This window comes from Rhinolophus hipposideros (assembly GCF_964194185.1).
Source record: "Rhinolophus hipposideros genome assembly, chromosome: 4".
Taxonomy (NCBI): domain Eukaryota; kingdom Metazoa; phylum Chordata; class Mammalia; order Chiroptera; family Rhinolophidae; genus Rhinolophus; species Rhinolophus hipposideros.
Genome location: NC_138050.1, coordinates 28462170 through 28480842, shown reverse-complemented (window position 1 = coordinate 28480842; position 18673 = coordinate 28462170). Strand labels below are relative to the sequence as shown.

The 18673-nt window shown below is 34.8% G+C and overlaps 1 protein-coding gene across 11 annotated transcripts in view; it reads right to left on the bottom strand.

Annotated features, from left to right (window-relative positions):
- Positions 1-18673, bottom strand: part of TENM3 (teneurin transmembrane protein 3) — a 955259-nt gene that overhangs the window by 133042 nt on the left and 803544 nt on the right. For all 11 annotated transcript variants that reach the window (XM_081046184.1, XM_081046189.1, XM_081046188.1 and 8 more), the window contains one exon: positions 4128-4250. In XM_081046184.1, coding sequence (XP_080902310.1) covers positions 4128-4250 — 123 coding nt within the window. The remainder of the gene's footprint in view (positions 1-4127; positions 4251-18673) is intronic.

The window sequence follows — 18673 nt, the reverse complement described above, 5'->3', positions numbered from 1 at the left end:
GTGGATGAGAGAACGCAGCGTGATAATATTCTGAAAAGAGGAGAGTCCTGAGCAACAGCAATGTTTAAGGATCAGGTGGAGGAAGGTGAGTCAACTAAATAAAGTGTCGCTGTCAAAACATCAGGAAGAAAGCTCAGGTGAATGTGGTATCACAGAAGCTAAGGGAAAAGGATATTTCAGTGAGGAGAGACAGGCTAACTATTAAAGGCTATCAAGAACTCAAATGTGATAAAGACGACAGGGTATTCATCGATGCTATTGACATAGCAATACCGATTACTCTGGAAGCTATCCGTTGTAATGAGTGGTAGTGGCAGAGGTCGGTTATGAGAAAGGAGTACTGCAGAAGCCAGACTGTGCAGCAGGAGTAAGGGGAAGGTAAAGACAGGAAAATAGTGAATGCGCATCTTCTGTGCAGAAGCCTGGTGGTCAGGGGAGAAGGAAAGGAAGGGTGGAGATGGAATAGGTGGTGGACTCAGGATTTATTTATGTATTTTTAAAAGACACTGAGAAGCTTCAGCATGTTCAAATGTTGACTGGAAGGTGCCAGCAGAGTGGGGTAATTTTGAAGATATAGGATGGATCAAGAGTACTCATGAAAAGATTAGCCTTGAATGTGATGAGAAAAGGGTGGAAGGGTAAATCCATACATATAGGGACCGAGATTTGTTTACAGGAAATTAAGAGAACTCCCTCTGAAGGTTTCTGGGTTTGTTGTTGTTGTTATTGTCGTTGTTGAATAGAATGCAAGGTCATCTGCTGAGCGAGCTGAGGGATTGGAGTTTTGCGTACAGTAGGAAGATTTGAAATAACTGTTGAGTGGTGTGGAAGAGCGTTTGCAAGTGAAATGTAGTAGGGTTGCCAGACTGTTGAAGTTGGTGAGCCAAGAGATAGGTATGATTATTCCCTCTTTACTTGTGAGGAAATTGAGGCTCAAAGAAATTAAGTAACTCGCTCAAGGTTACAAAGTAAATAAAAGCAGGAGCTAGGACTTGCATATAGGCCTGTGTGATTCTTTCCAGTACATTAGGCTAAATGAATTCCTTGGTCCAGGGGAATAATTTTAGTTTCTGGAAAGGGACTGGTGTTGGAGCTAAAGACTTTGTTCTCTTTAGTTGTCCATGTCCATCGGTTTTGGCTGAGACCCCATACTTCTCACATGTCATCTCTAAACTTTGTAGTCAAAGCTCTCAGGAATCATCATTAAAGGATCATGGCACTTAATAGAAATTCTTTTAAACAGTAGATATCATTTAGAAGCTTCGGTTCAGTCTTCACTTAAAAGCAAAGTAGGCAGTTTACTGAACCCTTAGCACCATGATCATTCCCTACAATTATATTTATAAAAAAGAATAAAATAGGACGGCATGCTAAGAGTTTTGCGTTTAGAAGCCATGAAGCAATTTTCTCATTATGCTTAGCACAGTTAATCCTTCTAGTGAGCTTCGTTCAGAATTCTAAGGCTTTCTTAAGGGTTGTCATCTAGAATTTCTAAAGAGACGATGTGATCTGCTTCTTTGGACAGATTATGAACCTGAAGTAGTGGGTGATAGTACATATTTCAGAGATACATAAAGAATCTTTACCTGGAAAAACGGAAATAAGAATTCCTTACAATTTAAGGTTTTTTGGGTGGCTATTTGAGAAATAATAAACAAGACACCGAGTGACTGCTATTGAGGTCACACTGTGATCAAGGTCTGAGCCCAGAGACAGAAATTCCTACAAATCCCCTAGTCTAGTTGGCAGGCTGGAGGGTGAGTTCTTCCGCGGTGTACTTACGGTAACTCATCCTGGGGCACCTGCTATCTATTCCTTATATGGGAGGCCAGGAAAAAGGTACTTTATTCTCACGTATCACAGTTGTGCTACCAGCACCCATTAACTGTATGCAGAGCTTTCTATGGTCACGTGGGGGAACTTCAGTCCCTCTGGGAGAAGGGGACTTCCACAGCAGTGTTTTTGAAATGGTGGGCTCCAATCCTTTGTACATCGTGAAATTATCTGACTGAGTTTCAACTAGCATTTGTATAAATGGGGAATGCAATAAAAAATAGAATAGAAAATACCAGGGCACACTTCATAAAATGAGGATTTGTACTATTCTGGAAAACATTTCAGATGTAAGTGTATATGCATATGTGGGTTTTGATGTACCATGTATTTCTTACTGCAGTAATGGAGAATAGTTTAAAAGTCTATTAGCTCCATTGAGGTTTATGAACCCATAATTTATATGACTTTATTCCAATGTCTGGGCTGATACTGTTCTAGACAGTCTATTCCAGGGTTGTCCTAAAATTTTCTGCAGATCTGAACTGCTAAGCAGCTTGACCAAGGTTACAAAGTCAGTTGGTAAAGGAGCTAGGATTTGCGTATAGGCTTATGTGAGCTAAGGAATACTGACTGGAGCAGAGGTAGTACCTGGCAAAATACCAGGAACCTGCACCCAGCTGTGGGGGTAACGGAATCCACAGCTTTCTCTTTGTCATGCTTTCCAGCACTGTGAAATTTTCATTTTAATCATTAACAAAAGGTCAGGATGTTGTATAATAAATAAAACGTCTACAATAAGCATTTTTCTCTTTACTATAATTTATTCAGTCTGCAAAAACATTCCCTACATGTGTGGTTAATAAGTGCTACTGGACCATTTTCAGAGGAACCATCCACTTTAAGAGACGGTCTAAATTTTAATCTACGCAAACCAAAAATAAATACTCTTAATTTCTGTGTAGTTACTTTATCTGTTAATATGTATATTATCACTTATTAAAAAACAATCGTTTAACGTAATTGCATTTTATTTAATTGACATTTCCCACCTACAGTTTTAATTAGGGAAGTTTTTCTTTTCCCCCCACTTCTCTTTAATCCATGGTGTAGTGACTACCACTGTTGACTCCCGGTGTGGTGACATATCATAGTTACCATATTCTAGTTTTGGGGAACATGTAGAATTTTGTACCAAAAGGCCCCATACAGGATTGGGGATGGGGTATTTATTATTATTAATACTATGAAAATCTAACGCTTTATAAAATTCCTCAGGCTCCCTAAGAAGGAAAAGAAGTGTCACAAAGTATTATTGTTAAAGTAAAACAGAAGATGGGAAAGCAAAGAACAAAAAAATAGTAAAAGCATTAGTCACAGTCAATGGGTACATGTAACACAGCAGCATATATATAAATAAAATCAATATATTATATATAAATATATAATAGCTTCTTTCTAATCTTACAGAAAAACTAGCCACATGAGGATAAGCATAATTGATGCCAAAGAAGAATACAAGGACACTAGATAAGAAAACATGAAAAACAAAACCTAGGGAAATACTTTAAGGCAAAAATATATTTATCATGTGACAGAAAAAGGTGTTTTGATCTGTTTGCTTTGAGATATAAAGCATTAGGATATTTTGCAAAACTTCAGAGGATGTCAAATACCAAGACATATACACGCACACAAACATATCAAATAATAGACAGGAATATATAATATAAATATACATACACATCAATACATTTTCCTAGGTGTTCATACTGAAAAAATGAAATACCGTATTCTAGGAGTTTATGTTAGAAAAATGAAATACATCTTCTTAAAGTCCATTTTTAATTCAGAGCCAATTGATTAGAAAGCCTGTTAGTTCAAAGTGCAAACTTTTGTAGGTTTAGAGAAAAGCAGAGGAAAGGTCAATAAGTTAACCCTTTAGTGTGTTTTGTACTTTAAAGCTTCTATAACAAAATTAATATAGTATTCCAACTCCACATACGAGTCGAGTGAAGCAAGCTTAATATACCCAAGGTAATATAAGAGATGATACACTGAATTATAATCTATTCACAGACTAACAAGAAAACAAAATACACACTTGCAGGAGGAAAAGAAGGAAAGGCCTAGTCATCAAATCAGAAGGCAAAATATAGTATTATTCCTATAATAAAAATGTAAATTTTCAATCTTTCAAGTAAACAAATAAAAACTATGCATTAAAAAATGACATCTGTGATTTCAAAACATTTTCTTGCTCCCATGTAAAACTGGATGTAACATGGGTAAAAATAAATTTATGGAAAGAGATGTCAAAAGAAAAACACAGGACACATAATTCTTCCTCTTACCATTGTCGCCAGAAGGTAATGACACAGTGTTTGTTGGCATGGTATCAGAATTCACTTTTCCATTTTCAAACGTGTCATTTTCAGTCTGCTGTAACTGCCAGTTGAGGCCAAAAAGATGCATTGCTGGGGGTAAAGAATACAAGTTGTTTAAAGGTCTGCTGCTTTTAGCTACAAAGCAAATGGTAAACACATCTATAACGAGAGTCATACATAAAGCTGAAATGTCCATGTTCTGAAACACCAAGGATAAGTGTAGAATAAAAATTAGAAAACAAACAGTTCCTTACACAAATACAATTGAGGTAGCAGCTCAATGCAATAAAGAAGTCACTTTAATAATGATTTGATAGTATTCAATTAATTGGTACCAGAAAACTCTTAGGGATGAATCATTATTTGCTCTGCTTTGTCTGAGTTCCACTCTTCATCATTTAACAAGTGGCGCAATGCTCTATAGTGGAATTTGCCAAACTTACTTGACCACGGGCCACTCGAACATGTGTAATACTTTGTTGCGACACCTATAGGTCCACAAGAGACATGATGCTATTCATTGGATTAAGGTGAAAAGTAAAGATTGGTTTCACAGATGAACTTGTTGGCATATGAAACAATCAGAATGGATTCAGATGCACAAAATATAATACTATAATACTGTTTGAATATTCTAAATTTAGGATGAATTGTTCTGATTTTATACATACGATTCAGCAATGACACAGCTCAAGCAACACTCATGTGTCAGATAATTTCATGTAGAGTTTCTGATATGGGTACGAAAATCTTATAAATTTATAAAAGCTTTGGAAATATGTTTACTTATTTTCTGTATTTAAAATATTTAGAAAAAAGACCACTAGAAGACTACATAGTCATAAATTTATATATGTAATGTAATTTTACATTTCTATATATTATTTTTCTTAATTAAAGTATTTAGAATAATAATCAGTCATATTACCCATTACAACTTACTAAACATTCATCTGTGTTCCACAGAACGTAGTTTAGGAATTAATCATAAGGAAAGATAAATAGGGAAACTTAGTGATGGTCCTATAACCTATCACGAAAGATAATTTTTTTTTAACATTATTTGACATTCTTTGCTCACCATACATATTGGAATTTACCTGAGAGGTGGAGAAAGACATGCATGTTTAAAAAGCATTGTTAGAAACAGTGTGATCAGTACCCGTGTCAAAAAGCCTTTATTATATATTCAATATATGTAGTAACAAAATTAAATTGGCCCAGTGTATCGAGCAGGAGCTTTAGATGTTCGATTTTGGCTCAGTCCTCAATTGAGGGTTTAACCTTGGACAAATGATGTAATATTGTTAAACATTAGGTTTCCTTAAAAAATAAGTCTGGTTAAACCTACCTTATTTAACAGATGGCAACTTTCTAGGCAGTACATATGAAGGAGCGCTGGCACAGAAACAGGACAGTTCTTAGTATGTAGGTATTTTATGTGTTCTGTATTCCAGATTACTGAACTATTTGAAGTCACCTGACCAGACCATGGCACCTCTCAGTAAATAGTGTCTCTGTCTGTAATGCTCTCCACTCACTGTAAAATACCCATTCCTCACTCAGATGTTAGGTGTCGACATCTTGGGGAAGCCTTCCCTAACTGAATTAAGCATCTCTCCCAAGACTTTAAGTTCACTTGAGTATCTCATTTACCTTACTCAATGCTTGATACCTACCGTAGTAGGTCTTGATAAGTATTTACCAAACAAATGAATTCCATTTTCTGAAATTTTAAAATCTAAGAAAACAGTGTTGTGGATAATAATAGTTATTTAAAGGAAAAGTTAGTAAGTAGAAAACAAATACATACATGGCTAGGAATAGTGTTATATTATGAATATTTAATTGATTGTCTTAGTGTAATGCGATATGAAAAGTAGTGGAGTGAAAGTCCACTAGTACTATATATAAGTGATTCATTTTTTTTTTTCTTTTTAAGATTCAACATTTTGGGGACCTTCTATTATCAGTCTCACATTCTTTCGTTAAAAATACCTGATGTAAAGTCACGCTATAGTAAGAAACATACCAAATACAGATACAAACACAACTACATCTACCCTGTATATTTGTAACTAATGTTTATACTCATACTCCCTGCTTGAATTATAGTCTGCCAGTAATTCCATTTAAACTCTGATTTTTCAAGGATTAAGATATAGGTTATGGAATTCTTGAATTTATAAATCATCAACTTGTATAACTTCATATGTCATTTTGAGTTAAATTATGTCATGTTTTGAGTGGCAAAATGTCAAGAACTTTCTAAACATTTATCACTTCATACATTTTTCAAGCTTCAGATATTTCAGCAATTTTTGAATAAAATGGAAGCTACTTCTGCATACAGGAAAAGGTCTGACAGACATACTTGGGCATAGCAATGATAAATATTTCCAAAGGGTAAAAGTTCCTATACAAATAATGTGTCATCATTGTGAGCTTTTATGTAACATGAAAAGTCTTCTTGAATCATAGATTTGCTCATTTTATTGGTTTTTATTGACTTTGAAGAGGAGAGAAAATCCATGAGATCACAGAGATGTCAAATGTTAGAAAGTAGCATAGTGTTTTGAAAGCTATTTTATTTTTTTGCCAGATGAGCAACATCTCTAACATATGTTTTTACTACAGAAAATCTCAATAAAATGGGATTGTGGTTCTATAATACTTAAGACATCATATAATGAGAACTACACCCAGTAATATATCTTGTTTAACACTGCATTAAAAATAGAGACCAACAAGTCGTTTGGTCTCAGAATATCATGTACTTTAAAAATATTGCTGTTCGGTATTTAGTGAAGCTCTTGACCCTCATGAATAACTTAAGATATTTATGCAAATACAGGGTGTTAGTCAGATTGACTCCATTGTGAGAGAGAGAAAGGGTGGGGGTGGGGGAAAGAGAGAGAGAGAGAGAGAGAGAGAGAGAGAGAGGCAGCATCCAAATAAAAGTCAAAATGCTACAGACATTTCTGAGCACTGGTGTAATAAAAGTACGTGTGATGTCTTGGCAGACAAACAAAGGAAAAATCAGTGAAATAAAATACTTCTGTAAATAAAGAAGGATGAGCCCAATTCTTCAGTGCTTGAGCTGGAAAGCAGATTTGAACCCTTGGGAAGTCATGCGCTGCCACTCTTCATGAATGGTACAATGATCCTTGGCTTTACACATGACTGAATAGAGGAGGTGGGAAAAGTGTCCAGAAATGGTTGGGAGCTCTGTGCTCTTCTGAGTCCCTTAGCCCTCTGGGTGGATAGCTTACGTGAGGAGGTACAGGCTGGCAGAAATCCCAGGCCTTCTCTCAGCCAGTGTTCTCTGTGCTGGTGGTAGAACATTGTGATGCAATGTTTTTAAAAAACAATAACACATTCACTGAACACTTACTCTGGGTCAAGTGTTGTGATAGTGCATCACCTGTATTATCTCATTTAATCGTCACAAAGACTCCACTGAATAGTTGCTATTACTTTTTTTCCCTTCATTTTAAAACTGAGAAGACTAAGGTTTTTTGAGAGTTTAAGGTTCCAAGTAAGTAAGCAGTGGACCTAACCTTAAATCCCGACCTAATAACAAAGGATATACCACGACACTCCTCTCTGTTTTACCATAGGGCTATGGAGTGTGAAAATCCATACAGAAGGAAGTGCACTGGGACTTCTGCGAGTGCCACAGGCTATAGAGAATGCTTCTTACCAAATATAGAAACTGAAGGCAGAGACAGCATTTGCTGGTGGAGTGTGGGCAAAGATATTAATAGGCAAGATTTGTGTATTCCAGGCACTGTCCTTCCACACAAGTACTTTCCCACTATACTTACACTGTCTTCAAAGATTTTTTTACAGTAATGTGATGGTGATGAAATTCAGAACAGGCTATTTTGGTTAACTCTAAGAGTCTTAAAAATAACAATTTAAAAATTACATAAACACTATACTTGTGTATTTTAAAGAAACAGAAACAGTATTCATGTAGATTTAACCTTTACAAATTGTTTATGATGTAGTGTTTCATAGTTTTATATTGTTATTGTCACATATTTTTAGGTGTTATTGTCACATATTTTTTGTGTTATTGTCACATATTTTAATGTGGGGAGGCTGGATTCATATTCAAAATGTTATCCAAGGAAAAATGGAATTTGTGAATGACAGCGATAATATCATATGTCTGTTCAGTGTGTTTTTCACATTTTAAAATATCTTGATGTCTGTTATCTTCTACCAATGTAGTATGGGAAAAGGAGTATTATTCCTGGTGGATGAGACAGAAGCAGAGGGAAATGGTGAGTTACCCAATATCTTTTAAAAAGTTACAATATGAAGAATACTCGTGGTACCAGATCTCCTAACCCTGTTTCAGGATTCCTTTTCCTACACTGTGCTATTTTTCTACCTACCTGGATTGCTATGTATTAAAATGAAGCATTCATATTAAAGACATTTAACAATTTTTATCAGAAATTGTTAATTGATATCTTTTTTGACAGTAGCAAATATAATCACAAGTTTGTCCATTTGTGAAAATTGGCTTCTAAATACAAGATGTTTACCAAATATAAATGGTTGTATTTTGCGAGATCATTCGTAAGTTTCTTCGGAATTGAAACGTATTTTCTCCATGTTAAAAATCTTAGAAATGGTGGTTAAGTCCCCAGTTGGCTACAAAAGTCTGTCTATCCAGTAGGAATATGTATAAACATAGCATCCAAAGGCATGAACAAGAATGTTCACAGAAGCATTATTTGTAATAGCCCCAAACTGGAAACAATCCAGATGTCTGCCAGCAGTAAAATGGATAAACAAAGTAGAGTACAGTCCTACAATGGACTTCTATACAGCAATGTAAATGAAGGAACCACTGCCAAATGCAACAATATGAATAAATCGCATAAACATGATACTGAGCAAGAGAACCCCGTGAAGACTGTGTGAGTCTGTGTGTGTAAAGTTCAAACGCAGTTAATACCAACTGGTAGGAACAAATATAATCAGAGTGATTACCTTTAGGGAGGAGGGGGCAGGTTAATAACTGACAAGAGTCCGTAGGGGGCTTCCGGAATGCTTAGTCATATTCTATTTTTCTATCTGGGAGGTGGTTCCACTGAAGTGTTCACTTATGATATGTATAATTTTTAAATGTATATTATACTTACATTAAAAATTCTATTTAACTGTAGTACATATAGCACAACTAAAAAATGTATATTTTCACCTTCCCTAAACCCTCCCTGTAGGTGCTTTTCTCTTGAAGGTTCCCAGGTATTACTTCCCATAAGGTTGCAGGTGAGGCAGTTATGACAGCCTATGTTACAGCCCCCTGAAATCACAACAATAAATGCATATAAAGTAAAGACACAGTGCAGAGGGATGGTAACTGACTCCATCAGGTAGGAGGAAAAGAGAAGAGTGAAGAGAAGTTTCTTCAATGCAAATCTCAGGTGTTAGAAGGAAAAGCCACGTGGCCTTCCCAAAATGATCTGTAGTTTAAAAACTATGACTTGTCTTGGTGAGGAAGTGGAGAAATTGTGCGCTATTGGCGAGACTGTAAACGGTGCAACTGCTATGGAAAACAGTAAGGCAGTTTCTCAAGAAATTAAAAATAGAAACTACCATTTGATCCGGAATCCCATATCTGGGTATATATTCAAAAGAATGGAAAGCAGGTTTTCAAAGAAATACTTGCACTCTCATATTCATAGCAGCACTGTTCACAATGGTCAAGAGGTGGAAGCAAACTAAATGTCCACTGACAGAAGAATGGATAAAAAAATTGTGGTATTAATATATCCAATGGAATACATACATTAGTTTCCTATATATCCATGGGGGATATGTTCCAAGAACCCCAGTACATGCATGAAACCTAGGATAGCACTGAACTCTATATATACTAGTTTTTTCCCCTATGCATTCACACATACCTATGGTAAAGTTTAATTTATAAATTAAGCCCAGTAAAAGATTAACGACAATAAGTGATAATAAATAGAACACTTATAATAATATACTGTAATAAAAGTTATGTGAATGTGGTCTCTCTCACAATCTTATTGTACTGTACTCACCCTTCTTTACAATTTTTTTTCTTTCACACACTTTCACAGATGGAAGATTCATTCTGACCGTAGATCTTAGCAACCCCAGCATATGATTTTTTTTTTCTTTCCTCAATAAGCAGAGAACTTGCCCTCTTTCACCGAAAGGAAGCACTTTATGGTTTCACTTTGGCATATCCAAATTGCCAGCATCACTTCTCTTTATGTTTTGGGGTCATTACTAAGTAAAATAATGGTTACTTGAACACAATCACTGCAATACTGAGACAATTGATCTGATCACTGAGATGGCTACTCAGTGACTAACGGGCAGGGAGCATCTACAGCATGGAGACACTGGACAGAGGGAAGACTCATGCTCCGGAAGGGATGGAGCAGGATGTCACAAGATTTCATCACGCTGCTCAGAATGGTGCACAATTTAAAACTTAGGAATTTTTTATTTCCGGAATTTTTCCATTTAATATTTTCAGACTGCAGTTGACCGTGCGTAACTGAAACCTCAGAAAGTGAAACCGTGGATAAGGGGGTACTACAGCATAATTCCTCCCTTTTTCTCTGGGCAGAAGAACAACGATTTCCAGCTCTAATATCTGACATTTGCCATCTACAAAATTAATAAGCGTACTTTTTATACTATCACCTAAGTCAGTAATAAAAAATTGTAATGATAAGAGTAGGAGAGACTCACATGAATGTTAAGCCATCAATTACTATTGCAACCTATGTTACTAATAGCTCAATGGTCTGCTCTAGACAACATCTTTTTAAGTTGCTTGTGGTAGTCTTAGATTTTAACCCATTTTAACATGCTTAAAATTAAAATATTTCCTATATGCTTCAAAAGCCTTTATTCTATAATCTCTTAAGTCTTTTTTCTGTAGGCTTTCCCAGTAAATGTTAAGAAACAAACGTCATTAATTGAAATAATTTTGAGACAATATACTAGTAAAGATTTATCAGTGAAATTTCATGAAGAAATTTTCTTTCAGGCTCAAAGACCATTCGAGTAAGAGAAAATTACAGCATACATTCCTCTTATTTTTTATGGTTGATGGAGATGAAAAGAACGCATCGTATTATAGTTATTTCACCTCTTCCCCATAGAAAAAAAGGGCATGCCATTGTTTTTAACCAATATATATTGGTTTGATACTTAAAAGCCAGCATGTGGAACACTTGAAACCAAAATGTGTAATTAAAGAAAATGATATACCACCAAGTAGCTAAATTCAGTGCCATTTTTAGGTCCATGTTGAGAGAAAAGGTGCCAAAATTTGATCTTGTCCCTGGGGACCATGCCATTGAAGTTGTTATCACAGCTACTATTATTTTTACTGGCATGCCTTGTGTTCTCAGATGCTGCCAAATATGGATGGGAAGGAGGGGTGGTGACAGCTGGTGACATGGTCCAGCAATCTGCCAGAACCTTGGAGCAAATTACAGGGGATGTTGTGAAGTGAACACAGAAGAAAGCCCCCTTGCCATCAGAAACCCAAATGTAGCTTCTGCCACCAGAACCCTGAAGAGTACACTTTCAGGTTTTGGCATTTGAGTATAGTTCTTAGCATGCCTGCCATTATTGGCTAAATGCTGTTTAATATTACAAGATCAAGCAAACATTCTCACAAAGATAGAAAAAAACAACATACAAGGTAATATGAGAACCAGAATCTGGTAAGAAAAACTGACTTAAAAAAATCTCAATCTGAAAATGTCTGCAATTCAGCTTTGTTTAGCCTCCAAAATCTTGGAAGTTCATCTAAGCAAGAGTAAGTCTAAAGTTTCTCTTTCTTATAATTCACCTCACATCCACCATGGTACACTTTCCCCAAAATAATCTTGGAGAAAGATTCATGAAGAACACGTTATCAGATGCTGCAAGAAAAGAAAATCAGAACCTGACCTTTTATAGTTAAGAGCACAAATTTTAACACAGATTATTGGTGGCGTCTTGTGGAGCCTTTTGTTTATATTAAAAGAGACCTGGATCCCAGTCTCAACTCTGGCTCTAAATAGTTGTGGAACCTTGGCAAGTCACCGGGACTCTCTGAGGCTAATATTTCTCATTTACATAAAAATGTGAAGAGTTTGCACTAGAAGGTCTTTAATGTGTCTTCCAGATTTATATTCTAGGATATGTCAATGTATTTAAAAAATATAAATGTTTAACCTAAATCATTGAGCAGAGGAAAAAACATCTGGCATCAATAAGGCATCAACATATTAGAATATCAATGTTGTTGTTCCTTTGTTTTTATTTTAAAATAAAATATAATTACATGAGGTCAACCTATCATTGTATGCATATGATACCTTGGGTATCTTGGGTTTTGAAAGCCAAATTTCTTCATTTTATGTTTTAGTTTCAGGAATACATAAATATATAATATGCACATGTACAATGATTAGATTTTACAGAAAAAATAAGAAAAATACTTTTACATATAGGGCAATGATTCAATGATTTGATTTGATATATGCACTTAGACGCAACGAAGTTTTCCATGTAAAATGAAAGCATCTCATGTAAAGATTGCAGTTTGTAGCTTGGACCCCTACTAGTCTAAAGTGTCATTAGGAATACATAGTTTTCCATAAATTAGCTTTTGTTTTGGATTCCCTGCTTTGTGCACATACATGTTGACATTATGTGTTAGGCAATATGCTATTCCATTATTATTTGTTATTATTTTAAGGCTAACATATCAACAGTCCAGACCTTGGTGACCCAAATACAGTGATTTAAAAATCAATATTTCTTTTGAAAGCTTTCATGTTAACATGTACTCAAGCTGTCATTAAGAAAAAAGGGAATTATTCCAACTAAAAGAGACTTCCATATTCAAAGGAACTAACATTTGATGTAGCAAGTTCCTCTGAGTATTATAACACATTGAAATCATTAAGGTTTATGAACTATGGTATTTTTTGCAGGGGGTAGGGAGCAAGAAAGTAAGAAATGGTTGTGAATACTTTATATTTCTATGCTGTGTATTTTTCCTTTCTATCCTTTTAGCATTTTGTCTTCAATGGGAAAGTAAAATCAGATTGACTATCACAATGTCTTCATGAACTAAACAGTGATTTAGCTATGTACCTTTGTTTCTGCTAGAATATTTGACTCATCTTTTTTTTATAAAGATATTAATCACTATACTTTTAAATTTAATTGATTTTTTTCTTCCTTAACTATGTGGATTCGGTGTAATATGTTTAAAGATGCTGCTTAGGAAATAGTAATTCCAGCTGCCCACTGACAGCCAGTGCTGAAGCCGACAGAGGCTTATGAAAATCAAGCTGTTATTTGTCACCTACAGAATTAAGTCAGGATTTCTAAAACAGACTGTTTTCCTAATGTGTCATTAGTTTTCTATTGTTTCCAGGTTCTGTTCTCTGAATGAAAGAAGCATTCATTCTCCAATCTCATGGAAAGAACAAAGTGTTCACCATCATGATTAGCTGCCCAAAGGGGCCAATCATTATCAATAAGCTGGAGAATCTTTGAGGTAACAGTTGTCAACATTAAAGAATATGGTAAGAGGATGTTTGTCAAAAACATTCAAAATGCAAAGTGAGATAATTTACATGACTTATAGACTATTCCCTGCTTGTCAAAATACTGGGTTTGTTGTTATCATGAAACGTATGTAACAGAGGATTCATTAGTGACAGTTATTAGCAGGCTTTAATATTGAAATGCTATGAATGTACTTATTCAAAGGCGTGTTGTACTGACTAAATTTTCATCTGGATTCCTCTCTTCTGTAACAGCGTTAAGAGCTACGTCCTACATTCATGTAACAAATGTGTATGTATGTTAATAAGCTATTTAAGCATAAATTTTTTTCGTGGCTTGTTTTGACTTTTGGAACAAAGTAGTAAAATAGATCTGAAAATTACAATTCTTTGAAAATTTAATCATCATTATTCAAAGATCTATTAGTGATATGGAGATTCTTAAAGGAAGTTTGTTATATTCAAATATGGCAAAATCCAGAAAAATATCCCCTTCATATTAGTCCAGTTCTCCTCCAAAAGGTTACATTTGAGAGAGATAATAGGATTTGTGAGTGTGTGTATGTGAGTGTGTGTGTGTGTTCACATGTGTGGTTGTCAAGTGGCAACTTTAAACAAAATCAATGGCCTTTTAGGAATCCAGGCACAACTGATTTGTGTGGGTTGTTGTTCACTATCCATTCATCAGCAGACACTTAGTGTGCACCTTATCAAGTTCTGCTTCAGGAGAGAAGCAGTGAGGGTGGTACCCACTTGACCCCGCTCCAGCAGATAATGGTAACTTTGACAGATCATGTAAGTCTCCTTGACCATCTCAACTTACCAGTCAGGGTAGGACTGGTATTCCAGTATTCCAGCTGCCTCATTAATCTGGGATCACTTGGAAAGGCCTTTCCTTAGCTATAAACTTATCTTAACTATTATGAATGGATATTAATGGAGCATTACTAGAAATGTATTTCAAAGCACAATACAAAGGAAAAGTGTCCTTTCTGATCCCCGGGAGACTTGCTCACACTGTCAAAGTACTTCTGTATCTGATGATCTCAGTCTCCTTTCCTAAAAATAAATGGCCAAGTTTCCCACTTTAAACATGCATTGCTGCTCTCTCTGTGATTCTTTTCTAAGATTACAAAGCATTTCTTTGAAGAAGTAAGAAGTGCATAAAGACATTTTTACTCTAAAAATAGAAAATGATGGTTAACATTTGTGATTATTTGAAATGATTGAATAATATGGATAGTTTTTATGTTCAAATTCTATGCAATTCACATAGGCTAACTAACCACATCATGCAGTTAGTTAAATCTACAAATATATTAATGAAAAGATTAAGGATCTAGAATGAAATTAAATGACCCAATGGAAAAGACCTATAGCATTTTCAGTTACCTCAGCAGTGAGTGATTCCAATACTTTTTTCTAAAAAATGTGCTTACCACCTTTATGATATAATTATGAACCTGGTATTATTATTTTATAAATATTTTTATATGTATATTTTTTCCAGGAGATAATTGACTTAAAAATTCAAATACTCTTATTTTAAAAGGAAATTTTACAGCATTACTTTAAATGAAAAATCAGTATCTCCTAATACAAATAGAAGACAACAATAAGAATAAATGAAAGAAACTGTAAACAAAGTTATTAAAATCTACATAGAATTTATTGTCAGTCAAATTGTTATTTGTGAAAGAAGTGTGAAAGACGTGTCATGACATGCTAACATCGACTGAGACCTTCCTCATGACATAATTAGATACAACAGAATAAGCATTCAAAAAAATAATAAATTTCTCATTTTCTCATTCAATCTTATTTATTCTCCTGTCCACGTACCACCTGTAAATTCTTAAATTTTATGAGAAACAATGCCCTATGATATAGTGGGGAAAACTTCCAGGCTCAAAATAAGGACACCTAGATTATGGTCCGTGTTTTAATATTTATTGGCTGTAACATTGAATAAGTCACTCATTGTCTGGGCCTAAGACTTTTCTTCCTAAGACCTGTGGATAATAATATTTGGTTCACTAGGTTCTTATAAGGAATCATAGCAGTTAACATCAATTGAGCACTTACATTTTATCAGGCACATTAATTATTTTGTTAAATATTCCCAAGAGCTGTATTATTTCTAATCTTGTTTATATAGACGAGGACACTCAGGTTTATGGAGATTAAGCACTTTGCTCAAAATTACACAGGTAGTAAGTGACAGAGGAGGGATACCAACTCAAATCTTACTGCTTTGAGGGCCTGTGCTTATACACAGTACTTCTAAAAATATATGGCAATGTCATATAAAAATTTAACATTCTATTTTCTCTTATAAGATTGTGAGATCATTGTGGTAAAGACTGCGTCTTACGCATCTCTGTGAATTCAGTGTGTGGGAGGGATATTCAGTAATTGCTAAATTTAATAGACTTAAATTGACGATGTGATTGGAAACAATCAAAAGGAAATACCTGTGAAAAACAGATAAAAATCTGCAAGAGACAAAACTACTTGTGTCCTTTTTGTTCTCAGCACGAAGGGTCCCATAACCTACACTCAGGTGCAGTGGGTAATCTTGGCTTTCCTTCTATTACCCTGGGAAATGTAGCACAATCTGTGAAAGGCTTCCTCTTCTATAGTGGCACAGGAGGACTACTGAAAGTGATACAGGGGAGAACGAGCTCACTCACGGAGGAAGGAGCAGAAAGGATCAGCCTGTGGCTAAAGTCATACGAAGAAAAGACAACCCCCAGGTTAGAGCCAGCCAATGTCATGCCAGGCTGGATGATGGAGAAAGCTACCAGGAGAGGAGAGCAGTTCCCTCTTAGGAAACCTTCATAAGTCACCAGGGATAAAATCTAATGGGTAAAGATGGTTTTGAAGGTCTTATCTTTAAAAACACTGGATATTTTTTCAGAAAACATCTTAGCACTACACAAAAGTCAAAAAAATACATTTGTTCTTTGATTCGCTGTTGGATGTGTGCCTAAAATGCACAATGGGAGGGTCTCAAAGTAATATTCTTTTCACGTTTAGGCCCAATTCAATAATGGCAAGTGCATATGCTGCCCGCTTTGATTATCAAATGCAGGCAAGAAGAACTGTATCTCCCAAAAACTTTTGAAATACAGAAACACATGGATTTTAAAATTTCCTCGAAATATATTAATAGAGTACTCATAAATGATTGGAAAGAAACAAGAGATATCATTTCTTTTCACAGTTTTAAAGCTATTTACTGGGTATACTTTATAAATAAAATTCTTAAAGCACGTATGTAATATTATCTAAAATTAAAGGAAAGGAACAAACAGAAACATGACTATAAGTTCTCATGGGAATTTTAAATCTAGTTAGCCAATAATCCCAAAGTAACATTTCTTTTCACTTCTAGATGTGAACTACAAAAAGAATTCTAGCTAGACAAACTCAAAAAAAAAAAAACCCAATGAATATCATAACTTGTTTCCCTCAGACACATCTAGATGATATTCTATCACAATATATTGATTTTAATATACCTGAGAATTGATTTTCCTGGCCACATTTAGTTTCATGTGGTAATACTTAAAATTTGTCCTTATGTCAGCTTTTGTCAAAACACATAATCCTAGTTATAATTCTGGTTTTAGCAGGAAAATCTTACTCTAATGCTCAAACTGCCTTTTATGCACTCTCCTAGTCTCATACCGTTCTCCTTTCTAAATAGTCATCAGGAATATAATGAAATGTTCAGTGTTTGTATTCTCTGAAATATAACCTCAAAGAGAGCAAGAACTGTGTTGTTCACTGCTGGGTCTATCATAGTGTCTCAATAAATAAATGTTGTCGCTCAATAAACAAATTTTGAATGAATGATGGAAGGATGGATGAATGGTCACTTCCTTTTCTGGTGTTACATTCCTAAGTCGCCGAAGAAGAAACTGTGGAATCTTATTTTTAAGGAAGAGAGACAAAGCATATAGACATTCCAACTCTGTAGACATTCTAAGATTATGTAGAAACAATAAATAAACTAAAAGAGTACATGCATTTGAATTTTATTTTATCTCTTGTATTCTAGGATGAGAACTTTGTTTGAATATAGATTGAATGGAACTTAAAGGTATTATGCTGAATTCATTCCTAAAATTCCTAGCAATCTATTTTTTAACCTTATTTATGCCAGTTACTTTTCCTTTCACTTCTCTTTATGTAGCTATTTTTCTCAGACTATACTGCTCTCAGTACCATGAATGTAAAAGCAAATGACATATGCAACACCAATTAAATATTTATGCAATGTAACACTGACACGGTAAATATTGTATTATGCTTTCCACTTGTCATTAGTCAGGACATGTTGCTACATTCTGCAAAAATGATAGCCTAAAACAGAGAAAACAGCGCTGTATTTCACACACAAGATAAATTTGTCTGGCACAAACTGAAGTTTAGCTGATTTTAAAGGTAGTTCTTATTTTTGCTGTCCTTGAATGCTTCTCAAGTCAGGGAGATCCTTATATTTGAATGGTAAAAACGGTCTGTTTTATAGTACTTCCCATATATTATTTATTCAGCTGACTTCATATTGAGCTAAGAGTAAAATAAATTATTTTGGGTGAGGGGAGGAGGAGCATACTTCCTACATTCATATCATTTCTCGAATTTGGTAGGGATTTCTTTTTTATATACAGCAATAAATATTCGGATAAACTTAAAACTATACATTTTTACGCTGTGCTAATAAAAAACAACAATTTATAATGTCAAAAGAATCAATTGTGCAATATGTAGCTTTTCCCCACTTTAGGTTTAATTCTGAAGGCACTGATAGGATTATACAGAGTTGGTTACAGAATGAACTGAATTTTAAGTGACCTCTCAATCTTTTGATATGCTAGACAGAGAAAACTAATACTGTGTACGAATTAATAGAGTTCATTT